This window comes from Dipteris shenzhenensis, chromosome 28 (genome assembly GCF_047967505.1).
Source record: "Dipteris shenzhenensis isolate YYH24624 ecotype China chromosome 28, Dip_SZ_1.0, whole genome shotgun sequence".
Lineage (NCBI taxonomy): Eukaryota > Viridiplantae > Streptophyta > Polypodiopsida > Gleicheniales > Dipteridaceae > Dipteris > Dipteris shenzhenensis.
Window position 1 is genome coordinate 49,479,166 of NC_141623.1, and position 26,740 is coordinate 49,505,905.

At 46.3% G+C, this 26,740-nt stretch overlaps 1 protein-coding gene across 2 annotated transcripts in view; it reads right to left on the reverse strand.

Moving 5' to 3' along the window:
- Nucleotides 1-26,392, reverse strand: part of EMB2729 (Alpha amylase family protein) — a 215,376-nt gene extending 188,984 nt beyond the window's left edge. For both annotated transcript variants that reach the window (XR_015543794.1, XM_087399851.1), the window contains exons 1-3: nucleotides 25,979-26,392; nucleotides 25,787-25,858; nucleotides 3,411-3,475 (exon numbers count right to left, since the gene is read on the reverse strand). Coding sequence is in view for 1 of the 2 variants with exons in the window: in XM_087399851.1 (XP_087255977.1) it covers nucleotides 3,411-3,475; nucleotides 25,787-25,858; nucleotides 25,979-26,307 (466 nt within the window). In the remaining variant the exon portion in view is untranslated. The remainder of the gene's footprint in view (nucleotides 1-3,410; nucleotides 3,476-25,786; nucleotides 25,859-25,978) is intronic.
- Between the last annotated feature and the right edge of the window lie 348 nt (nucleotides 26,393-26,740).

Genomic DNA, 26,740 nt, shown 5'->3' on the forward strand with positions numbered 1-26,740 from the left:
TGCTGCGGACATCTTCACGAAGGCTCTTGGAAGAGACTTGCTGAAGAGGCATCTTCATCGAGCATTGGGCCGAAAAAGTAAGTTCACTTGCGGGTGGACATTGAGGGGAGGTGTTAGATATCAATGCTCCACTCTCGTGTAACTACGCGGGAACCAGCTAACTCTACTTGTAAGCCCCCCATATGAGAAGAAGGCATTTGAGTAGCTCGGTTATCCGGTAGGTCCTGGCTTGGACACCAGATGGGGCCATGTGTGGCCTGATGGCTGGACGGCTTCAGATAGAGTTGGCACACCGCCAACTAGGCTACATGCAAGTGCGGAAAGGCATCCCTTGACTGACCGCACTGAGGGTAGACGAAGCATTTTCCGAGGCAACCCACTCTCGGGTTGCGGGGCCCGTTTGGAGCCTCAGATGATCCCGGATGGCTGTGGGCCGAACAGTGCCCGTAGGTTAGTTGCTCTGTTTTGCGCACCGGTTCTATCGTATGGTTGGTGGCCTATTTCAGGACCGACCCCCAGTCGACCGTTTTGGGCGGACTGGGTCGGTCACCCAATTGAGCCTAACCGACTACGATTTGTGGCTATATAAGAGCAAGCCCGTGAAGCCCATTTCAACACTGGCTACAGCAACCCTGATTCCTTAGCATCCAGCCTCCGCCTTCTACTATTTCCAGCTCGCCATCGAAGCTTCTTTCACAGGAGCGCACGGTTGGGAGGCAGCACCATCTATTGTATCAGTTCTACAGTAATCAAATTTTTTATTCTCCATACTATCTTGTTTTCTCTCTTGTGTACGAGATCCTGTTATCTGTTGAGCACAGACGTCGTATTATTTTCTTACAATTCTGCCTTCTTCTCCGAATCTGCCCTGTCCCCTTTCTTACATCCACAAAAGAAGAGCAAGATAAAAGACCCTAAACTGATATGCAATGGTTTATGGACACTTAAAAGGGGCTCTATAAACAAATTGCACAGCCTTTAATTAAGAATGCAATTTCAGTCACAGCCGTTGTGCACTATGACATGATAGTTTTGTCATACAAGTTATTGTGAGATTGCCGAAAGCGTTGTGAGATTACCAAGAGAAACCCTGTCATGCAAGTTATTGTGAGATTACCAAGAGCTCTGCTCTAACACACAATTGGTTGGCCATCAAAGCTGGCCATTACAACTGGCCCTTAAGACCTCAGGCTGACTTAAAAGTGCTTGAGGGCCAGCCCTACAGTACATGTGCGCTGGTCTGTAAACTAACCTTGAACAGGTGCAATTTACTGGCCTCTTTCCTCCCTTAATAATAGGTCTCATAAAATGACTCATAAAATGAGTCCCATGTCTTCTACAAAGCAGGCATAAGAGCAGACAAGAGTCACGTCATCAGCATCCTAGAGTGGATGCACGCGACAACACCAAAGGCCAACCAAATTAGGCATTCATGTGAGCACACATAGGACTAAATTCTCACTTGTGTTGGTTTCTACAAATTTGGGCATATCCTCCAAAAAAAGCGTTTCTATAAATTTGCTAGATCTATCAATGTATCTTTGCAATCAATAAGAGGTTCTTGCCTCCATCTCTAGTGATCACTATTTTCAGGCTTTTATATTTATGAGGCACGAAGGGCAGCTAACTCCTTTCAAGTTTAGCAGGGACTATGTCTTGGAGGACATACACTGCATTTCTAGCTTTATTCAGCACATCGACACCTCAGCACCCTCTGTGTATGCCATGGATCTCCAGCTCATGCACAAGTTTCGCAGACCACAGCAAACAGTTCAGGTACTACATACCATATCATAAAAGTCCAAGATAGAAGCATATGAACATTTGGCATTAGGATAGCAGTCCTCGTGGTGTATCACCCCTAGAGAGGACAAAAGGTCATGTTAAGAATGTCATTCACATGAGTAAGAGAGATAAGCCCACCAGATTTAAAAGGGGGAATCCGTACATCTGTGATGTGGTAGATGCCTAACTCAGGAAATGTCTAGTTACAAATTGTGCCTTGACAAAAAATACACACATGTAGAGCTCCACAAAGAGAAGAGCAGAATAAAAGACCCTCACAGTGATATGAAATGGTTTTCATATGCACACTGGAAGGGGCCCTAAAAACATGATGCACAGCCTTTTAATTCAGAATGCTATTTCAGTCACAGCCATTGCGCTTTATGGCATGAGGGGGTTTCATATGAAAGCAGTTGTGAGACTACCAGAAGCTGTGCGCTCTAACACACAATTGGCTAAACATCAAAGCTGGGCATAATGACTGGCCTTTAGCTTCCCCAGGCTTCCTTGATACCACTTGAGGGCCGGCCCTGAAGTACATTTGGGCTGGTCCTAAAACTAATCTTAAAACGGGTGCAACTAAATGGCCACTTTCCTCCCTTCATGAGAGGGCCCACAAAATGGCCACGTGTCTTTTACAGAAGCAGGCATAACAACAGCCAGGCGTCATGTCCTCAGCAGCCTGAAGGGGATACATGTGACAACACCAACGGGTCAACCAAAGGTATGACAGGCAACCATGCAAACACATATAAGGACCCTTCCAGAATTCTGCTAAACTTGTAACTTCGATTTCCACAAATTTAAACATGTCAATCAACTATATTTAAAAAATGCAGAAGATGCTCAATTCATGTAGAAAAACAAGACAAAAAGTGCAGTTTAAGCCACAATGCTAGTCACCCACAAGAATGCAAACCATCTCCTCCATGCCTTGAACAAACTAAGAAATATGTCACCCCTAGTTGCATCTATCAAAACATCTCCTCCATCACGCCTTGAACAAACTAGGAAATATGCCATGCCTAGTTGCATCTATCAACCCCCAACAATCAGTGAAGATCATTGTGTGCATGTGTAAGTGTGTGCGTGTGTACGTGAGCACACACGTGCACATGCCACACACACACACACACACACACACACACACACACACACATGCACGCACACAAAACACAAAGATTCTATCAAAACAATATACAAGGTTAACTCAACAATGGAGAAGGCTTGCCCCGAAAATAAATAGATGTGGAAAGCATCATAAATCTGACAGCATCTATCATTTTAAGTCAAGGCTGTTCTTCCTCCAGTTACAATATTCAATTTGCAGTCTTGTGAGCAGCTTGATCACTTACATCAAAGATTAAAGGACGAAGGACAATCTGAAAAATCTCTCTTTAACATTTATATACCTTTATAAGACCAATCATACAAATTTAGATTTTTTGTTGTTCTAAAGTCTACACTGAAATAAAAAAGAAAACGAAAGAGCAGAAAAAAGAGGTAACAAATTTTTTTGAAAAACAAAAGGCACTTAGCAAGCAAAGCAACCCTTATGTCGTCATCAGTGCTTGGCACTGATGACGACATAAGTCGTTTGATGAGCATAACGATAAGAATCATACCAGGAGCCCATTCAAAAAGTTCAACTCCATGTCGGAAATGCCGATGCATACCCATGATTTCATATCTGCCATATGATTACATTTAGCTTCTAGCTCTGTAAATATCGTATGCATACATACTGTCCAGCCTTACATGATCTGATCATCTACACTAAACAATTCCTTTTGTGACATGATGCTAAGGGACAACAAATTATTTACTCACCAAACTTAGATGCCTTGGGTCAGTTTTCCCACTTTTCTAGCTGCAACTGAGCATTGTCAAGGAAAAAACCCATCATCATTCAGATAAGACACACCAACTCACATTCACATTTGAAGGAAGAGATTTGGAGATGGTTCAGCCTTTAGAGTAGCTGCAAGAAGTCACACATCTGCAGTTGGGAGGTGACAGAGAACCTTACACACTATGTTGGTACAGAAAGTGTTTCTTTATGAATGTCAGTCCCGACTCCCCGTCTGATGCGCTGCGTGAACACCTTCCCAAAGGGCTGAACTGATGCCAAAGGCTGAGGCTGGTCATAGGGCCACTGTGTAAAACTGTAAGAGAGAACTGAAAAGACCTGCTGAAACATATCCCAAACCTTACTCCGTTCGCTGTCCCGACTCCCCGTCTGATGCGCTGCATGAACACCTTCCCAAAGGGCTGAACTGATGCCAAAGGCTGAGGCTGGTCAGAGGGCCACTAGGGGTGAGTGTCAGGCTATTTAGAGGGGGCTGAGGAGGAGCTGTAGGAGGCTGAAGTGCTGGGAGAACTGAATGAGGAAAGAGGGCCTGGAGGCCCCCTATTTATAGGGCTTTTGGGGCTGGTTGGCTGGCCCCATAAAGGCAGCAATAGGCCCCATAAAGGCAGCACTAGGCCCCATAAATGGCAGCCCTAGGCCCCATAAAGGCAGCCTAGGGAGGGGTGCAGGGTAGCCTATAAAGGAAGCCCTTCCCCTGCCATTCTCTTCACTTGTTCCAGCCCCGAGGGGGCCCAGAAGGGCTCCTATCCTAGGCTGGACCTAAACCTATCCCTACACTTAAGACGGAAACACTACCCTATGGTTCTCCAGTGGGTACTAGTGAACAAGGACTGATTTTCCGACTTGACCTAAGGCTGAGAGACTGACTTACGTAGCTTGGGCCTGACTGTCCCTGGACAAGGGCTCACAAAGGGGTCACAACATACGACAAAATCTCCTATTAGGGAACTTGCCGATGTAGCATGTGTGTCACTTCGCACCCAAGTGCAGGGTGCATGTGACATTCCCTCCTTCTAACTTGGCGGTAGGTTCATTGCTTCCAAGTAGTCCGCCAAAAACTCCTGAAAAATATCTTCGTCCAACCACACTGCTTCATGGGTACCTCAATCACGGTGTAAAACTCCCGGATCTTGCGTCCTAACCCATGCTTGAATTTATGAAGAAGGATCTGTTCTGGCTGCAAAACTTTGGCTTCATCAAGAACTTCAGGTTGTTGCTTGTCGGAAATCTCTAAAAGAGGAGGTCCGAAATACGGCTTCAACCAAGCTACATGAAACACATTGTGCATAGTCCAACTATCTGGAAGGCATAACTTCATTGAGACATCGTTGATCTTCTGAATAATAGGAAATGGTCCGGAGCTCCTAAAGGACAGGTTAGGGCATCACTTGCCCACCTGCTTCAATCTTTGCTTGATAATGAGTAAAGACACCCATTGCTCCTCTTTATACTGGACATCTCGTCTAGATTTGTTAGCCTAGTGCGTATACGATGCTTGAGCTTTGGCGATGCGGCTTTTCACAGACTCCGTAATCTCTGCCATTGATTCGGTGGTTTTGTTGGCTTCAAGAGATGGGGACACAATCCAGGTGAGGAGTGATGTAAAACGCCATCCAAAAGCCGCTTCATAAGGTGTGTGACCAATACTCGAAGAATAGGTATCATTCAGAATGGCCTGCACAAGTGGAAGAAACTGCTCCCACTTTCCCTGAGCATCATGACAATATGCTTTTAATATATCAAACGCCATATCATTATACTTTTCCGTCTCGCCATTCGATTGCAGATGGAAAGCCCTGGACATCTGTAGCTTAGTACAAAAATTATCAAACAAGGCTCGCCAAAAGTTAGACGTAAACTTGGAGTCCCTGTCGAATGTGATGGTCTTTGGCAACCCTCCAATGGGATACCAATACTTGATAAACAAACAAGCTACATCTTCAGTGCTGGCCGTTTGTTTGCAAGGAATAAGCATACAATATTTACTAAAGCGACAAACAATAGTAAGACATTGAGCATTACGCGTACCTGCGGATGCTGGAAGTGGCCCCACGAAATCCAGATCTATGTCCTGAAAAGGACCGTCCGGGATTGGCAATGGCATAAGTCAGCCTGCCGCTTTCTTGTAGGAAGCCTTGACCTTTTGGCATATCTGACAATTTTGAACATAGCCGTATACATCCTTCCGCATCTTTGGCTAATAGAAATAGTGCTCTAACTTCTCCAAAGTCCCGTTGATACCTCTATGACCACCGGTAAGGACGTCATCGGCATCATGAAGAAGCAACTGCCGTTTAAGTACACATAATCTTTTCTTATAGAAAAGCCAACCATCCTCTAATGAGTAATGGCCTGGAGCAAGCGTCGTGGCTAACTGCAACTGCGTGCTAAACTCTGCTGACTCCGTGTAATGTGCCTTCATGCTATCAAGATCCTTTGCTTTGCTTTCGAGCACAGTAGCCTGGATGAACAGGCACTTTCCAATATACTTTGCAAATACCCGTGACATCATCTTGTTGAATGTTGATGGTGCATTCTTCAGAACAAAGGGCATGACGATGAACTCATAATGAGCTCACTCTGTTCAAAAAGTTGTCTTTGGGATGTCAACTTCAAAAATCCGGACTTGATGGTAGCCACTCTTGAGATCAATCTTTGAGACAAATTTTGCACCATTGAGTCGTTCCAAGATGTACCCGATGGGGGGCATAGAAAACTTGTTGCTTACTGTAAGCTTGTTGAGTACTCTGTAGTCGACACATAGTCGTGCGGACTTATCCTTCTTTGCCACAAATAGAATGGGTGCAGCAAAAAGCCAAGAAGAAGATCTAATAAACCCTGCGCGTAGTAATTGAGACAATTGCTACTCTAACTCCCTCTCCATAGACTTGGAAAGTCGATACGGGAACTTACTCGGAGGTGTCGAGTCCGGAACTAGATCAATGCGATAGTCTTCCGGCCGGTTGGGAGGAAGCTGGGGTGGTAGATCATCCCGGAGCATGATGTCTTGAAACTCTTGGAGTAGATCCACCACTGCTTGCCCCATCGGAGGAGCGGCTTGAACTATCTTTTGAACTCCCCATATCGAATGCCGTCTTTCCTGCTTTGAACGCTGTTCCCACGGTGGTCTTTCAAGATAATGAGCAGAGCTGACTACGGTCAGAGAGTGTTGACTTCGGTCAACAAGACTTGGCATGCGCCAAGAGGGTTAACCCCGGTTAACCAAGATGTGCCAACTTCGGTTGGAGAGACTTGGCTATAATTAAGGCGCCTCAACCCTTGGTCAAAGCTCCTTAATTATAATCAAGAGTGTTGACTCCGATCAACAAGAGAATAAATATATATTTTTATATTTGTTTAGGTGTGCACATGTATTCAGTGGGGACGCCCACCGTGACTAGAATTAGTCCACACTGTGTTATTTGCATGCAAAGCGCTAACAATTAATGGGTGCCATGGTGGTGCGCTTTAATTAATTGTTGCAGGAACTAGGAAGAGTTATTTTTCCTAAGCGTTACGGGAGCCTAATAAGCATCTAGGAGGCGGTTCGTGTGACCAAGTGCTTTGAAGACTCCAGAATGGCCCTTAGTGGCATGTAAAAGGACTTAGTCTAGATTTTTGACAATTGACATGTTGCCAATTTTGAAATGAGCTTGAAGCTCTTGTAAGGATTCACGTTTTGAATGTGTGTATCAGACAGCTCTACACTGAACTCTTGTAACAAATTCTCTTCAAGAAATGAAATACCTTCGGGGGGGTCCAGCCCGACATGTTGTCCTAGGCCCTAGTGTCTCTGTTGAGAGAGAGAGAGAGGGAGAGCAAAAAAAAAAAAGAAGTGTGCTTGTTGACTTTTAGGAAGGAGGTTTCGTTCACAGTAATTGCTGTCTCTCAGAAGAGCGAGATGTATTTCCTTGGTATCAAAGCGTAAGGTCTCATTTCCTTCCTAGGAAGTGACGATCCAAGTAAGGTTGAAGAGTGCAGGCTTTGGCGCAAAAAAGTGACGGCATAGCGTAAGAAGGTGTAGTGTTGATCACTAGCACGTGAGAACCTAAGGCGGGCGGCGTCATACGGAAGACTAAAGTTATAGTGTATGAATTCTGTCGTGCTGGTGTAGAGCTGCCAACAAAGTTATCTGTCTGGAAGTTGATGCAAGTAGCGAACAGACGACGATGTGGCTATTGATAGCGCAAATGAGCTCCACTGCCATAGGTCCGATGATAGCAGAGGAAGGAGAATACGCCGGCGATAACTAATACGATAGGCATCGTATGCAGACGAGGAGCAGACGATTGCTTGACGCTCAGGGCGGAGGGCTAGGAGGGATTATTGATGCTGTCACGCGGGCACACATGGTCCCCACGCAGGACGTAGTGTAGCATGGCGTTCGCATGACGAGTAGCGACGAGGTTCGTAGGCTCCGTCGACCATTTCCTTGCGCAAGGTGCCGGCGCGACACTGCCAAGGTCTGAAACCTTTGGCTGTTGCTGACGTGGCCAGGGTGCCAGCTAGGAGTACACGTGGCTTGCACAGGCACTGGTGTGGCAGCCAAGCAGCAGATGACGTGGCAGACAGCTCAGCAGATCTGACACGTGGCAGACAGCGCACTAGATGACATGGCACTGACACGTGGCAGCCAGCCTGGCAGGCCAGTGGTTAAGCTAACCTTGGTACAGTTAATCCTGGTTGGTTGACCCGTGGTAAGTTAACTACAGCTAGTTAACTCTGGTTAGTTGAACCAGTATCTAATTAGTTCAATTTTGGTCCAGCTAATCTGGCCTAACCAGACCAGTTTGGTTGGTGTAACCAGTCCAGTTAGTCTAGGTGCAGACTAACCAGACCAGAGCCAGTTACTCTGGTTAGAGTAACCAGCCAGTTACTGAATCTGGTTACTGTGAACCCCACAAAAAAAAAAAAAAAAAGACAGTTGCAGAGACTGTTTCTGCTAGCAGATTTCACCTGCCTGTCAGACTTTTACTGTCAGAAAAGCAGCAGAAACACAGTAAAATCAGAGATTTGCAGAAAAAGAAAATGCATGCCTTTGTACACTGGGAAGATGAATCAGATGCTTCTGAGTGCTTTTTGCAGTAGCCAGAAAAGGGGCAATACAATTGTTGATGCTTTAGCAATTTTGTGGGTTTATGCTTTGAACTGATAGCCCAATTACTGGCACAAGTTGTGAATGCAAGACACCTCTTGTTGAGGTATTTTTCTATCGGAAAAGCAAAGGTAGTTGTGCATCAGTTACCTACACGGTGTGTGAAAAATTTGCAGATCTCAGAATATGGATCAATCACCTATCCAGTGGGATTCACAAGATAGGGATGTACATCCAAGACAGAGAAGTGTGCAGCAAACTCAACAAGAATTTGAACAGATGGTACGTGTTCGTATGCAAGAGATGGAAAATCTCAGAAAAGATCCAAGGGCTCAGCATTTGTTTCAATCAGAAGCTATGCCTAATATAGCATATGACGTGCCAATGCCAGAGGCACACTCTCGCGTACAACCAAAGAGAGAGAGATCTCATAGGGGACGGTCCCATAGCAGGAAGAGATCGAGGCATCATCACCGATCTCCTAGTCCATCACCGTCTACCTCGAGTTTGACTTCTGTATCTTCTTCTTCTTTATCAGATAAACCATCCAGGAAAAGAAGGAAACACAAGAAGTCTAGGAAGAGAAGCCTTCTACCATCAGTTTATGCCTAAACAGTTTAGAGACCATGTTCTTCAAGATTGGGACAGTTTGCATATGGATGCAGGAGATACAGTGGATGTGTACAACCAAAAGTTTTGGGATGCTTATTTGCAGGTTGCACCTTTCAAAAAGATCTCCAAAGGGACCCAAATGAGAAAGTACAGAGCAGGTCTCACTCCAAGAATCCAGGCAGTAGTGAATGCTTTGGGGGTAAAGAACATTCAAGACCTTATGCATTCAGCTTCAGTAGCTAGTCTTGTGCCGTTACAAGATCCATCTGCAGTGCTATCCTTGCATGCAGGACATGCTGATAGAAAGAAAACTGATTTTTCAAAATCAGAAAAGAAAGAGTACCCCAAGGTTGAAAAGAAGGGTTTCAGCCTCAGAAGCCGAGGGGTACTCAGTTTTCAAAGGCTTATAAAGGCAAATCTCTATTCACCCCTGAACAGATAGCTGAATTCTGTAGAGATGGGAAATGCTTCAAGTGCGGCAAAGAGGAGCATGTGGCTGCCCAATGCCCAGAAAAGCCTTCAACTTCGAAGGGAAAAGAGGCAGAGAAGCCACAAGGACCGCAAAAGCCAATGGCGGGAGGAATTCCTGACATACTGGGTCAAGTTTCAAACCCAGAAGAACGAGAATTGCTGCTATCATGGGGCAAAGTCAGAGACCAGCAAGCGCTAATTTTATTTGATCCCGGGGCTACTGATAATTTCATATCAGAGGATCTAGCCCTAAGGCTGGGAATAAAGACGGAGGAGTTGGGCAGGGCTTTGGATGCCGATCAGATGTTCTGTGGGAATCCTGTGCCAGTCACTCCCTTGATAGGGAAGCTCCGTCTTCATATTCAGAGTTATGTGGATCAGGAAGACTTCTTCATTTCTCCACTGAAACATCATGATGTAGTCTTGGGAATGCCTTGGTTTCATCGCAAGGCAGTGAAGTTGACTCTTCCTGAAAGAGTGCTGGAGTTTGTGCATAGAGGGAAAAATCAGCGTTTAGTTGCCAGGAATAAAGGGGACACTATCCCCATTGTATCTGATGTTACATGTGGTAAAGCAATAAAGTCTGCAATTTCTGCGTACATGGTTTTTGTAAAAGAAAAAGAGAATGATATGCATGCTGAAATGAATGATGCAGACAAAGATAAGTTTCAATTTCTTGTAAACTTTAAAGACTGTTTTTCCAACGCTTTGCCAGGGGAGTTACCCCCAGAGAGACTAGACGATCATCAGATAGAGTTAATGCCTGGTAGTGAGCCACCAAACAGACCACCTTATAGAGTCAGTGTGACTCAGAGAGAGGAGATTATGGCTCAGGTACAGGACTTGCTGTCCAAAGGGTTGATTCAACCCAGCTTGTCTCCTTTTTGTTCCCCTGTACTGCTAGTACAGAAGAAAGATGGTTCATTCCGTATGTGCGTCGATTATAGCGCACTCAACAAAATGACCATCAAGAATAGATTCCCTATTACGCGCATTGATGATGTGCTGGATCAGTTAAATGGAGCTTCAGTTTTCAGCAGGATAGACTTAAAGAGTGGCTATCACCAAGTGAGGATACAGCCTCAGGATGTGCACAAGACAGCATTCCGCACTACATTCGGGTTGTATGAATACTTAGTGATGCCTTTTGAGTTAACAAATGCTCCAGCCACATTCCGCACTACATTCGGGTTGTATGAATACTTAGTGATGCCTTTTGGGTTAACAAATGCTCCAGCCACATTCAATAGAATGATGGATCGCATCTTCCGAAAGTACAGGCATTTCACGAGTACTTTCTTTGATGATATCTTAGTCTTTTCAAAGACAGAGGAGGAGCACAGGGAACATCTTGCTATAGTGTTTCAAGAGCTAAGAAATCATCAGCTCTACGCAAACAGCAAGAAAAGTGAATTCTTTTTTAAAGAAATCCATTATCTGGGGCATATAATATCCAAGAATGGGATACAAATGGATCCAACAAAGATCCGTGCCATTCAAGAATGGCCAGAGCTGAAAACTGTGCATGAAGTTCGAAGTTTCCTAGGCCTGTGTTCTTACTACAGAAGGTTTATCAGACATTTTGCTGGTATCGCAGCTCCATTACATGACCTTACTAAGAAAAATGCAGCCTTCACATGGGGAATATCACAGAAGAAAGCATTCAATACACTCAAGGAGAAGTTGACTACAGAGCCTATTCTTGTAGTCCCGGATCTTTATCAATCTTTTGATGTTGATTGCGATGCTTGTGGACAATGTGTTGGGGCTGCATTGCATCAGAATGGTCATGCAGTGGCCTATGAAAGCAGGAGACTTCGGGATGCAGAGAGATATCTAGGAATCTATGAGAAAGAGTTATTGGCTGTAATTCATGCCATCCATACATGGCAGCACTATCTTTTGGGTGCAGATTTTACTGTTAAGATAGATCACCAAAGTCTGAGATACTTTTTGACTCAGACCAAGCTTTCCGAGAAGCATATGAAATGGGCAAACATGCTGTCAATGTATCATTTTCAGATTGTCCATACCCCAGGAATTCGGAATAGAGTGGCAGATGCCTTGTCCCGAAGACCCCAGGTCAATAATGTGACTATTGCTTATCATCAGGACCTGGAAGGCATGAGGGAGCAATATGCTCGTGATGCAGATTTTGGTGAAATTTTACAGCAAATGCAAGAGGGGCAATCCACCAGTCACTATTCCCTGAAAGATGGGTATCTAATGAAAGACGATTGCCTATGCATCACCCAGGAGATGAGGAAAAAGATTTTGGAGGAATGCCATGCACCTCCCTATGCTGGACATAGAGGAATTACAGCAACAACTCTAGCACTAGAGAGGTATTTCTTTTGGCCAGGGATGCGGAAAGATATACATCAGTTTGTTACTGAATGCCTTACATGTCAGAAAGTGAAGTATGATAGATGGAAGGCACCTGGCCTACTTATGCCTCTTCCCGTGCCTCAGGCACCATGGGAAAGTATTACAATGGACTTTATTTTTGATTTGCCAAGATCAAAGTAAGGGAATGATGGGATTTGGACTATCATTGATAGATTCAGCAAGCAAGCTCATTTCATTCCGGTTTGCAAAAGGCAGATCATATGGCTAAGCTTTTCATGGCACAGATCTTTAAGCATCATGGTATGCCTAAGTCCATTGTTAGTGATCGAGATCCCAGAATGACCAGTCTATTCTCGAGAGCTTTATTTGATAACATGGGGACGAATCTGAATTTTCTTCTTCTTTCCGTCCCCAGACAGATGGTCAAAGTGAAGTAGCAAATTCTACAGTTTTGGATATGCTGAAATGCTACGTGGGTGACCAAAGTTCAAACTGGGAAAAGTACCTACCGATGGTAGAGTTTGCTTACAATAATACAATACATAGCTCTACAGGGAAAGCCCCTTTTGAGGTCATATATGGGAAGGTGATTTTGCCACCTATATTGAGGACCAAAGATGAAATATTTGCAGCTGATCAGTTTGTGAGAGACCTCCACACAGCTTACAGCCAAGTCCGGACAGCAATTGAAAGGTCTCAAGAGAAACATAAAAGAGCTGCAGATAAGCATAGGAGACAGTTAGATCTCAAGGAAGGGGACTGGGTCCTTTTGAAGTTTGAAAAAGCTAGGCTCCGCAAGTTTAAAGGCAAACAGAAAGTGTATGCAAAGTTATCTCCCAGATACTATGGCTCTTTCAGGGTTACAGAAAGAATAAATGAGGTTGCATACAGGTTAGCATTGCCAGAGCATTGGAGGATTCACAATGCATTCCATGTGAGTCTTCTAAAGAAATTCCAAGGACCAGAGCCTACAGAACCAGTATCAGAGGATCCACCAGAAGTGGATGAGCTGGAGGAGGTCCTTCAGCCAGAGCAAATTGTGTACCATACTGTACGTAAAGGCCCTCAAGGCAAGGAGTTTTACAGGTATCTTGTAAAATTCAAGAATTACGGCATTAGATGCCAAGTGGATGGACGAAGACATGTTATCCGATCATCCACAGCTTTTGGATGTTTACAAGGAAGCTTTTCAGTTGAGGTCAACTGAATAGAAGCCGAGGGGATGTCACCACAATGTAAATATCCTAAGTCAAAGTACAGTTGACCATTTATTTGATCATAATTACAGAGTTTTATATGTGTTAATTATGGTCAAAGGGTTCTTTTAATGGTCAAAGGATTGACTACGGTCAAAGATACTTGACTCTAGTCAAGTAAACCTGACTTCGATCAAGGAGACTTGGTTTATTACCAAGAGGGTTAACTGCGGTTAACCAGAGAACTACAAAGCTGACTACGGTCAGAGAGTGTTGACTTCGGTCAACAAGACTTAGCATGCGCCAAGAGGATTAACCTCGGTTAACCAAGATGTGCCAACTTCGGTTGGAGAGACTTGGCTATAATTAAGGCGCCTCGACCCTTGGTCAAAGCTCCTTAATTATAATCAAGAGTGTTGACTCCGGTCAACAAGAGAATAAATATATATTTTTATATTTGTTCAGGTGTGCACATGTATTCAGTGGGGACGCCCACCATGACTAGAATTAGTCCACAGTGTGTTATTTGCATGCAAAGCGCTAACAATTAATGGGTGCCATGGTGGTGCGCTTTAATTAATTGTTGCAGGTACTAGGAAGAGTTATTTTTCCTAAGCGTTACAGGAGCCTAATAAGCATCTAGGAGGCGATTCGTGTGACCAAGTGCTTTGAAGACTCTAGAATGGCCCTTAGTGGCATGTAAAAGGACTTAGTCTAGATTTTTGACAATTGGCATGTTGCCAATTTTGAAATGAGCTTGAAGCTCTTGTAAGGATTCACGTTTTGAATGTGTGTATCAGACAGCTCTACGCTGAACTCTTGTAACAGATTCTCTTCAAGAAATAAAATACCTTGGGGGGGGTCCAGCCCGACATGTTGTCCTAGGCCCTAGTGTCTCTGTTGAGAGAGAGAGAGAGGGAGAGCAAAAAAAAAAAAGGAAGTGTGCTTGCTGGCTTTTACGAAGGAGGTTTCGTTCACAGTAATTGCTGTCTCTCAGAAGAGCAAGATGTATTTCAAGGCGCTTGCGTGGCGGGCTATCTAGCAAAGGAGATGGCGTAGAAGGGCGGGGCAAACCAGCAGATTGGGTCAGCCACATGGAGGCCAGGTGGAGCAGCAAAGGGGGCTGCTAGTGGGCAGTGGCATGCCTTATATAGGGCTGGGCCCTTGCCTTGATTGGAGGGCCAAGGCCCTAGAAGTGTGGGCGCAAGGGTCCGGTTTTAGATCCCTTAAAGGGCTGGACCAGCAGTAGACTGGTCGGCCAGTATGAAGCTAACTGGTCCGTTTTTGACACGACCCCACAGGATCTGACCCTATCACTGACCTAGAATCTCGTCCTCGATACAACCAAAATCATAGCGTAGGTGCCTCGATCCTCCCGACCACCCCCGAGCACGTGGGCTACACCTCGACTCATCCATAGACCCGTATCTAACCCAAGCATCCCATACCACCTAAGCCCGTCCAGAGGACCTTCGATACACCACCTATGATCCGCCATGTAGATGGCCAGAGTCCCAACCTAGGTCCAAGCCCCATCCATCAGTTGAGGAGCGCTCAACTGATCTACACAGTAGCACTGGCCCTCCCTCTATATAGAAGGAAACCCGCTATAGATAGCACAATGCTATGAATAGCTCCCTCCATATAAAGCAAGCACTATATATGAATCAATCTCTATATATAGCAATCTCGGCTAAAAATAGCCATCCAGCCCTATGCTATCCCGTAACCCACGTTAACCTGCTATCCAACCCTAGGTACACCATGCACATGACATACTCCCCTTCCTCTAAGAACTCACTCCTGAGTTCACCAGAAAGCCCGAAAACTCTCTGTGAAGATGAGTCAATTCCAATAACTATACTCTGACTATCAATTTGAGTGTGCTATACTTTCCATGAGATTCAAATCAAAGAGAATCTAAGGCCAAAGCCACAATCTTTGATAACTAACCCAAGGAAAGTAAATCTCTCAATCTGAACAAGGTTACATATCGTCGAGTATTCTCCTCGAGAAATCCAATAACGCCTGAATCCACAGAGTTAATTCCGTTGACATATCCCGTACACAAGCATGGTAAAATCTGTACCTGAAGGTAAATGATTTCTATCAACCTGATCTATTGAGTATCCTTGAACTCAAAATCTTAGGTTGAGATTGAGGAATCATTGTTCGAACAACCCCATCAATTGAACCCCTCGAGGCCAATTTTTTTTGTTGCAATTTCTATTAACCCTAATTCTTGAATTACTTAGTATTCAGAAAATCCCTCAACAGAATACCCTTGTAATTCAAATTCTTGGGTTGAAATACATGACAGACTTTCCATCGCAGGAACAATTAGGTTCTGTTCATAACTCATAATGGAAGAATCTCATGGAAGTATCAATGGGCAAAATCCTGACCAAAAATATGGTCCCCTTGATCTATCCTCGAAAGGCCCCTACATGAGGATAATCAATAAAAATTCAGTTGGCTATATCCAGTCGATGATGGTACTTATTCTAGAGATGAATATAGTCAACCATCATAGGAATAACATCCTATGTGATCCAAAGACTACGGAAACATACAATCCGAAATCTCTTAAAACAAGATCCAGTATCGAATATCCTGTATAAACTTGTGCACAACAAAACCGCTCCAATCACAGGATCATCCAGTTCTTAGGACCTCTTATCTAGGAACATCAAGTTCCAAACAAGGCACTGACATACCATCATCAGAAGAGATGCGGTAACCCTCCCTGAGATTGAGTCTAGACTATGGAGCTCCAGGGTTGAACCCAAAAAATACATGGCTTCTCTCAGGGTAAAGAATCTTAGTCAGCCCTCGTAAAAAATCTAATCAGGTTGCCCCCAATTCAATTCAGCCTACTTGTACTTCACCCTAGAGGTCCTTGGGTATTATTTCACGCTGGATTATACCACCACATCAGAGAATCTTAAATGTAATATACCTTAGTATCCCATACCACCAAAGTATCCTGCAAATAAAAAACTCGGTGGACAATATGAGTAAATGAGGTAGCCAATCCCTCTTCAACTCAGATGATCCCAGATTGAGTCAGGGTGGCAAATCCGTTCTCAATCCTTTTCTTAATGTGATTATATCACCCCCTTGTGTTACAATACCCCAACCAATAGGTCAAAGAACAAAACCCAGTAGTTAGTATCCCTAACAACTCTTGAATCCTGACTATCCATGACCTCGGGCTAAAAGAGTGAGAATCAGAATGACCCCGCCTTTGGACATGATTCAAAGAAGGTATCCATCAAGACTCATCCTGGTCTAATCAATAAGAACCTTCATATGTCCAAACGGTGACTCGATACCCTTCTCAGGGAACCACGATTTCCCAACACGTAGCAACCAAGGGAGAGCACACAGCCTATGGACTTCTATTTCTTCCACAACTCTCCCAATCATGAGCGCACATCGTCAGCCAACGATTCAGCCCATACATGAGCGGAAATTCAGATTTGCAAAAGCAATCTCAAAAAGCATACCTGGAAGACATCTTTTCTGCATACCTCGCGTTGAATTCAATTGTGATAGGACGGCTCTGATACCAAATACACGACCCCGCAGGATCTGACCCTATCACTGACCTAGAATCTCGTCCTCGATACAACCAGAATCATAGCGCAGGTGCCTCGATCCTCCCGACCGCCCCCGAGCACGTGGGCTACACCTCGACTCATCCATAGGCCCGTATCTAACCCAGGCGTCCCATACCACCTGAGCCCGTCCAGAGGACCTTCGATACACCACCTATGATCCGCCATGTAGATGGCCAGAGTCCCAACCTGGGTCCAAGCCCCATCCATCAGTTGAGGAGCGCTCAACTGATCTACACAATAGCACTAGCCCTCCCTCTATATAGAAGGAAACCCGCTATAGATAGCACAATGCTATGAATAGCTCCCTCCATATAAACCGAGCACTATATATGAATCAATCTCTATATATAGCAATCTCGGCTAAAAATAGCCATCCAGCCCTATGCTATCCCGTAACCCACGTTAACCTGCTATCCAACCCTAGGTACACCATGCACATGACAGTTTTTATGACAGGCCCCTGGGCCTATAAAAGTAGGGCCTCCAGCCCTCATAAATCATCACTTGGAGCAGCAGTTCAGGGGGCAGAAGGAGCAGCAGATCAGCCACCTGTGGGCCTCTATCCAGGAGGATTCAAGTGGGCTGTAGAGCTGCAGACCTAGCTCAGAGTGCTGCCCACCTAGGCTGGTGCAAAGACAGCAAGGTGGAAGGGATCTAGACGGAAAGTCTACTTACGCTCGAGGTGAAGCATGCGGGCTCGAGTCTAGAGATAGCCAGCAGATAGGAGAAGTACCTTGTGGTAAGATCAGAGGACCACACCATTGGTGGGACTCAAGATCTATCTCTTTTGTATTGTGTCCATAGCTTTGGACGGAAATATATTATTTTGGTGGTTTCTCTATTTGGCTGGTTCATTGTCTATTGATGAGTCTGCACATCTATTTTATGCACATAAGTTAAGAAGTTTGTGATTCCACACCCCACACCACACTGTGTGAGCTCCTGGGCTATTCTATCAGTCTTCCGCTGTGCGTACCCTCTGTTGGGTCATTTCTAACATAGTATCAGAGCCCAAGTAGGAGGCTCACAGGTGTGGGAGCCTGAAGGCAGGGACCTTGCTGAAGGACAACCCTGATTTAGAAGCTCTAGGGAATCGACTTCCACGATTGGAGGATTGTACCCTTGTGAGAAGGAGGGTGACTCAGGTTCAACCAGATGCGTTCAAAGTTCTGGTCTACTGAAATTGAGTTTGGTTGACTTTGCTGTGTGGTATAAACAGCAGAGATGTCGACCTCTACAGCCTCTTCAGCCCCTGCTCTCCCTTCCTCCTCCCCCAGTTTTCTCTCATTCGCTATCCCTAACTTTGGAGAGTCTCGGAAACTGGACGGGACCAACTATCCGATCTGGAAAGTGAAGATCCGGAGTCATTTAGTGGCTCGGAAGTTGTGGAAGCTGACCACGGGAGTGGAGGCGAAGCCAGAGGACATGGTGGACAAGCAAGGAGAGATAGTCACATTTCTAACCCATCGCCTCTCGGTCTAGCTTTTGTTGCCTCTTTGCTTGGGCGAGCTCTGCGCGTCGCAGTGCCTCCTCATTTTTGCATTCCCCGTGCATCAACAAGAGCAGTTTTTTGAAATCCGTGGTTCCTTCTTCTTCCAGCGGCTTTTCTGCTTCTTTTTCCTCCAGATGTTGTTTTGACTGGTCCAGTTGTCTTCTACTTTCTTCTAGCTGGGATGAATGTTCTTCAAGTTGCTGTAGGAGGACTCGATTCTGCTCTAGAAGGTTCGCCATCACTTCTTGAGCACTTGGCGGAAGCGGATCTTGTTAGTAGTCTTTCTCCTCTTCAAAGCCTTCAAGGGTGAATCCTTTTCCTGACCCTTCCATGGCACTTGATTGTGTGTCCTTTCCGGATCTCAACACAACCATACACTCGCGGTAGTCAAGCTAGATACAGACCGAAGCTTTGATACCAATGTAACATGCAACGGTAATCTGATCGTGTAATTCATAGCAAGACCTTCTTTAAACCTTTAGCGAGGAATTAGTGTTGTACACCATAGAGAGAGAAAGGAGATGAGGGTAGAGAGAGTATAGAGTCGACAACCGATTGCGTCCCTGTATCCACTGAGGGCCCCCTCCCCCAATCAGGGGAGAATTTGCTTTATACTTGGAGAGCTAAGAAATACAAAGAACACTCTTTGAGAGAGCACGGAAAACGCACTTCTGAAGAGCTCGTTGTGCACATGTATAGCAGACCCAAAGACCTGAGAGGCAACGCCGACCAATACCGAGACCTTGATGCTGTCCACACTGACGATGTAGGATGCTTCTGCAAGGCAGAGGCTTGTGCTGTCCACCAGAATGCAGGGTTACTGCGTGAGAGAGAGTGAAAGCTAGGAGTGATAGATCCTATCAAAGAGCTGAGAGATGACTGAAATAAAGAGCTGAGAATGAGCTATGTAAAACTGTAAGAGATAACTGAAAAGAGCTGCTGAAACAGACCCCGAACCTTACTCCATTCTCGCTGTCCCAACTCCACGTCTGATGCGCTGCATGAACACCTTCTCAGAGGGCTGAACTGATGCCAAAAGTTGAGGCAGGTCAGAGGGCCACTGGGGGTGAGTGTCAGGCTGTTCAGAGGGGGCTGAGGAGGAGCTGTAGGAGGCTGAAGTGCTGGGAGAACTGGAGGCCCCCTATTTATAGGACTTTTGGGGCTGGTTGGCTGGCCCCATAAAGGCAGCCCTAGGCCCCATAAAGGCAGCACTAGGCCCCATAAAGGAAGCCTAGGGAGGGGCACAAGGTAGCCTATAAAGGCATCCCTTCTCCTGCCATCCTCTTCACTTGTACCTAAGACGGAAACACTACCCTACAGTTCTCCAGTGGGTACTGATGGACTGATCTTCCGAGTTGACCTAAGGCTGAGAGACTGACTTACGTAGCTTGTGCCTGACTGTCCCTGGACAAGGGCTCACAAAGGGGTCACAGCATACGACAAAATCTCCTATTAGGGAACTATTACGCACTTGTCGATGTAGCCAATGTGTCACTTTGCACCCAAGTGCAAGGGTGCATGTGACAGATCCTTTATTCTGCGGGGCTGCCAAAGCCTCCGAGCTCCCACCCTGTGAAGGGCTCTAAAAGCGCTCGTCCAGGTCGAGCACCATAGCCACCAACTCCTCCTAGGCAAGCGTATTCATTCTCCCACCGGTGATCAAAATACTAGGAAGATTGATGGGATAGCAAAGTAATGGGCATGTCCTCATATGAAACCTCCTTTCTTGCCTGAAGAATCTCCTACTTCTGGAGCTTGTTGATATGTTCCTGCATGGTAGATGGCATTCCAACACTCTCATCTTGACCTCAAGAGAGACTCTCTTCATGGCAGTATTGGAATAGGGTTGGTCACCTCCCCATCCATATGAGGACAGCAAAGGGGGGGTGGACCATATGGTGATGTGGCTGCCACATGGGCAGCACCGTGGCTTGCATGTGGCAAGCATACACACAGCAAAACTCAAAGGGCAAACAGCAAGGTTGTCCTTCAGCAAGGTCCTTGCCTTCAAGCTCCACTTCCTGTGAACTTAAGATCAGGGCTCTGATACCATGTTAGAAATTACCTATATAGAGGGTATTACTTGTGTGCACTCCACAAACATGTGTGTGTGCGAGCCAGTAAATAGACAATGAGCCAATAGAGATATAGCACCAACAAAAGATATATTTCCGTCCTCAAATGGACACAATACAAAAGAGTCCTGAGTCCCACCAAACTGTGGTCCTCAGTCCTTACCAATGGTTGTCCTACTATCTCCTTGGTCCTTCTAGATCCTTGAGCTCGCGTGCTCCTTTTGTAGACTTAGTCTTCGCACAGTGATCTCTCCACCTTGCTGCCCTGGATGTCAGCCGAGGTGGGCAGCCCCTTCCAAGCTGTCTGCAATGCCCATCTTTGTCCTCATGGATGAAGGCCCAAGGAGTGCTGATCTGATGCTCTAGTCTGCTTGCTGTTTGCTGCTCCAGATGATGTTGCATGAGGCCCCAAGGCCTCCCTTTTATAGGGGCTGGATTCTCCTGAAATTGGCCGACATGGTAGGGAGATTTTGGGCCGACTCAAACACCTGCTGGTCTGTAAAACCCACCTGGTGGGGGCACATATACTGGGCAGGGCTGGCCCTGCCTAGCCACGTGGCAGACAGCAACTGGCCCAGGCCATGCAGCCCCTACCCCGACCTGATCCAGGCCTGTTTGAGGCCCACAGCCTGCCCCAAACCCTGTGCATTCTAGATGCCTATATGCTGTATGCTTCTCGCCTCCAACCTGCCTTGTTTCTGACCATTGCCCACTCCAAAAGCTTCGTACAACCTGTCCCTTTGGTCCGCACAGGTTGTACACTTGTGGCAGGTTCCCATGAACCACACGGCCTTCAACCTTGATCCAGGCTCCTAGATCTGCCCAAAACCCTCCGACTGGTTAGGTATGCTGCCCACATGGCAGCCTGTGTGCTGCCCATGTGGCAGCCCCTTCTGCACTCAGTGCTCGGGAAATCGACGTCTGAAGGATTGTGCCCTTGCGAGAAGGAGGGAAGCTCAGGTTCAGACAGGTTGACGACACTCTTACTCTATCTCTTTTCAGTTCATTGTCATGGCCCAAAGCTATACTATTCCACAGGCAAGTTGGATGGAAGCAATTCTCCATTGTAAAGATTGAGGTCAAAAGCCATTTAGTGTTGAGGGAGTCATGGGAGATCGCGAGACGGGCAGAGAGTTAATGCCTCAGCCCACAATGACTCCAGCACAGCTACTACACTGGCAATGACTATATTGGTAGATGCTATTCTAGTGAAAGCCTGGCAGATACGAGATGTGGATCGGCTATCATTGGAGGCACCACGGCGAATGCGTTACTTCCTCACCTACAAACGACCGACTTTTCCTTCCAGGACTACACCATTGAGGGACATGTATGAGCTCAACAATGGAGCAAGGATTTTGGACCTCGAGACGGAGCTCTACACCATGAGCATGGATGAGGAGGATTCAGTACAGAATCACATCATCAAGATGAAGGTGGTGCAGGATCAGCTGGCTGCAATTGGTCAAAGGAAAAGTTTGACCAAGAATGCTAGGCTATTGCTGGGAATGTCTCCCAGGAGCTACAGTAGTTTTGTGACTACGATGATTGTAGGGTAGATGGCAGCGCCAATGACGTTCGAGGACCATGTGGCATTTCTTTTGCAACAAGAAGCTGAAAAGAAGAAATATGATGGAGCCGATGATAAAGCCCTTATAGCTCAGGACAAGAGCAAAGGAAAGGGTAAGGATAAGCTTGGCAAAGGGAGACCCAAGAAAGACAAAACTAATGAAGGAGCGGACTCTTCAAATGAAGAAAACAAGAAGAAGAGGAAGAAAGAAAAGCAGTACTTCTATTGTGATGAGCCAGGACATTTTGCGAAGGACTGCAAAAAAAAAGAAGGCTGATCAAAAGAAGAGTCAGAGGAGTCGAAAGCTAATGTGGTGGTCACAAAGGAGCTTTTCTTGGTGACATCCCCAAGTGTTGCTGAGGTAACGTACGCAGACCCCGATGTTACAGTAAGAATTCTGGCATTGAGAGACGGTCAAATGAGGAGGTGTTGGAATAGGATTGGTCACCTCCCCATGTGAGCCACCATGTGAGGAGTGCATCGAGGGGGTGGACCTTAGAATGATAGGTTGGGATGGGACATGGGGATGCCACTTGGGCAGCACATGGGCTGCCATGTGGGTAGCAGAGAGAGAGAGAGAGAGGAGATCCTGTCAGAGCAGAGCCACCATGGAGGGCAGATCTAGTAGAGGCTGTCCTCATATGGAAAGGGCAGATCTGGGCAGGGTTTCTAGCAAACAAGGACGGCGTGGACAAGGTGCTGACATCAGAAAAGGTTTCGGACAGTACAGCAGACCATATGGGCATCTCTAGAGCAATACTGGAGGGGCAGAGATCTTGAGCGACCCGGCTGATGGCCTAGATAGACTTTGGGCCACATGGGCAGCAGAGGCGATCCAAAGTAGTAGTGAGGAGCTGCAGTCCCAGGCTTTGAGCCGCCATCTCCTCCAAGCTCCAGATCTCGTTGGGTGCAGCAGGGTGATAGGATGACCAAGCAGTCCTTTCCAGCCACATGACCTGGGTCAATGTGGACACAGTTGCAGAGACTAAGACACGTGGACAGTCACATGTACTTGGACCCCTTGGAGATTCTCGAGATAGAGTTCTACAGGAGTCTATTTCAGGCTGAGGAGGAGTCCCCCCACGTGATCGTAGCCACGGAGACTGTTTGCGGTCACATCCCGATAGTAGTGCCACAAAGCATGAGCAGACAGCTTGAAATGCCTGTCACAGATGATGAGCTCTCAGAGGCCCTCAAGGCCCTTCCTACCCCAAAAAGGACAGTTTGACACCGGCTTTCTCAGATGCTGTTGGGAGCACATTTGCACTCCTCTTCGACTAGCTTTTCAAGAGATTCTCGATGCAGGATCGCTACCCAGTCTTTGAGCCAAGGGTGAATTTGCTTGATCCCGAGAAACAAAGCTGACCTACAGCAGTGGAAACCAATTACCCTGCTGGACACAACTTAAAGAAGGTCGAGCCTGTGACTACAGCCCCATCTTGTCGACATCATCGACTTCATGACACGAAGACAGGGTTTGTCCGAGAACGCAGCACCCTGGACAACATCTTCACTTTTTGGGAGGCTCAGGACTAGCCCGGGAGGAGCCGTAGCCTCTTGCTATCCTTCTCTTGGATTTTGAGCACACATATGAAAAGGTAGAGTGGTGGTCTTTAATGGAATGCACCATGTAGCGTTCAAATTTCTCAGACAGATGGATCAGAGGGGTTCTTATACCGACTGAAGTGGTCCATGAAGTCCAAGATTGGGAGGCGGCCCTGGGTTTTTGACGGATTCCGCGAGGGCAAACAGTGAGATATCTTGGATGTGCAGAGCAGCAGATTACTCCAGTGGACAAGGCACTAGTGGCGAATCAGGTACTCCTTGCCACTGCCTGGTACATAGCCTCATGCTAGTGCTTTCATAGGGGTTGCATGGGACAGCTCAAGTGCTTGGTATGCAGCTTCCTTTGGGCAGGCTCGGATGGCACTCGGAACACCCAAGCCAGGGTGGCATCGCAAACTATGATTTTGCCACAAGCCCAAGGGGGCCTTGGTATCATAGACCGAGAGATGCAAAACAGAGACCTCTTGGGCAAACTGATGGTACGAGATCTCACTCCAAGTTCTAAGCCCTGGAAGCTCATCCTCAATGAGGGCTTCTTAAGAACACCCTCCGTACAGGTGGTTAGTGGCAATCATCCCACAAATGGATTTTCTCAAAGGCTCCCCTTACCAAGAAGGGCTCCCCCTTGATGAGAAGCCTCTCTAGAGTCTGGAAGCGCCTGTCGTTAGGACTCATTCGGGCCAGCCCCACCTGCCCCATGACCCGAACTCAATTCTCGGACTCGATTCTTTCAAAGCAGAAGGGAGGACTGGCTAGTGACTCTGGTTGTGGGAGGGTCGCTCTCTGCAGGACATTCAACAGGATCCAAAGGAGTGGTTTTGGCGTGCTCGAGTAGGGCACCCAGGCAGAGTGGAGGAAGTGCCCTTTTCCTCCTATACAACAAGTATTGGCTGACACCTCTAGCTTGGAGGCAACAGCTTGGACCCCCACAAGGGAGCAACACTAGGTTGACCAAGAGGTCCCCATAGAGGTTATCTCCCGCTTCCTGGACTAGCCTGAGACCACAGAAGATTTCCTATTTCTAACTCATGGAGGCCTACCCATTGGCCCATGGTTGGGCCAGATGCGGGTGGACGGCAGATGCTATTGCTATACGGATGGAGTGATTGAGACGATTTCCCGTTGTCTCTAGGGATGTCTAGCAACACAGAGGATTTGGTCAGCAGCTTTGAGGATACTGGCCAACATGCAATGGATGCAAAGAGACTTCACTTGGAGCATGGTCACGTGACTCACAAAAGGGAGCATGCTTTCCTAATAGATCCTGCCACTCCAGCCTACCGGATTCAGGGCCAGCTTGTGGCCAAGATCAAGGCACATGATGCGGTTCCCTCAACCACGTTCGCCCTGTACCTTCGGTAGAGGATAGCTTATGGAAGATAGTTTCCAGCATCATTACCTGGAACATCTCGGTCGTCGATTGCAACTTGGTGATGGAAGGCCAGCATACCACTCTGGCGGCCACTCTTGTCGGCATTTGGCAAGACATCATTTATACCCTGTGTGAGCGTGGGACTCTAGGTTTCAGAGCAATCGCCAAAAGGCGGGAGCGTTTCTGCAAGGCATAGCCTGCAAGCATTTTCAGGTTTCGCTGGTTGTACAGTCCACTACCTTGGTTTCTTTCAGATATTCCCTAGGTAGTATGCTGGGTCTCAGGAAACAGACTGGTTTTATCCGGGCGACAGCCAACTTTTTCCTTTTCTTATTTCCCATGGTCAGCACCTGTTGGTTCTGCTGATTTGTATGTTGGTTTTTTTCTAGCATATATAGAAGTTCCTTTTCTGTGGGAAAAAAAACTGTACTGCATATACATTTCAAGTGATCTCTGGGCTTTCTTGTTCCTCGGAAAAGATCGTACTGTCGTTGGTCTCCGTAGACGGTAAAAGGAATCGTACGAATTGTTTTCAAAGTTAATGAATGACTGCCCCGTGACTTTTAATGTATGGTTTATATATATATCTTAGATGCAAATGTGTAAGAGATGATGACGAATGCGTCATCCTCCGAGGTAATAAATGTGCCCGCAACTATGTAAAAGGTAAAAGCATGGTTCATGGCTGTAAAAAGAGAAGTTGAACATACGATGAAGCCAGGTTGAATAGGCCACGATCGCGGAGGAATATCCTTGCTTTCAAATCCTTCAAAGCTTTGTACCTGAATATATAAATCAACGTAAGGGCAAAGAAATAAGCGAAGAAACATAACTCATTGCAGCATGCCGCCTGGCTTCAAACACGTGGTAAATACAAGTCACGATGTTGTATTTGACATTACCTGTCTCGCAGAAACTGGGCAAATGCCTTTGTGGAGAGGTCCGTTTCTTCCAATATCCCTGTTGGGTTGATTTTCGGCTCTCGTTTACTTTTACCACCTTTGCTGCTTCTGGCCTTCTGTGATTGCTGGCTACGACCGGGTAGGGCCTTCTCGGATGTGCCCATTGCGTATACATGGACGTGGGATCGTAAACCATCTGGTTTTCGACAGCTGAGGTTGAAGCGACGAGGGATAAACAATGGGCAATGGAAAAGGCGACAAGAGTGAATTGAGCAGCCAGATGTGGAATGAGGTGGAGAAGAGCCGGGCAAGCAATGAGAGTGAAGCATGACGATAGGACAGAGTGTTGGCCTCGATCAGACAAAGTGCATCATCCTCAGGTGAGCGAGACGAGCATCACCACCACAGCTATGACTTATGTTCTCCAAAACCCAGCTAAAACCTTGGAACGCTAATACTTTTGTTGTCACAATGTGGAAAGAGTTTCATTTGGCAGATTTTTCTCCAGGTCCATCTTTCCATATCCCAACATTGACCCTTTGATCTCACAGCAAGTATTTTTCGAGATATCGGCTTTCTCCTACTCCTTCAAATCGATTGAATTTGAATTTCTTCTTGTGGCGCATCTTGGTGGGCAAATTTTCAACCAAGGTTTGTGTGCGAAAATGCTCCAACCTCTGCCTTCCGTCGAGTGGCCTGTGAAACACACTTTCATTTGCTTTCACACGCGGGCAATGGACGCACATCGCCCGTGGCAACCTC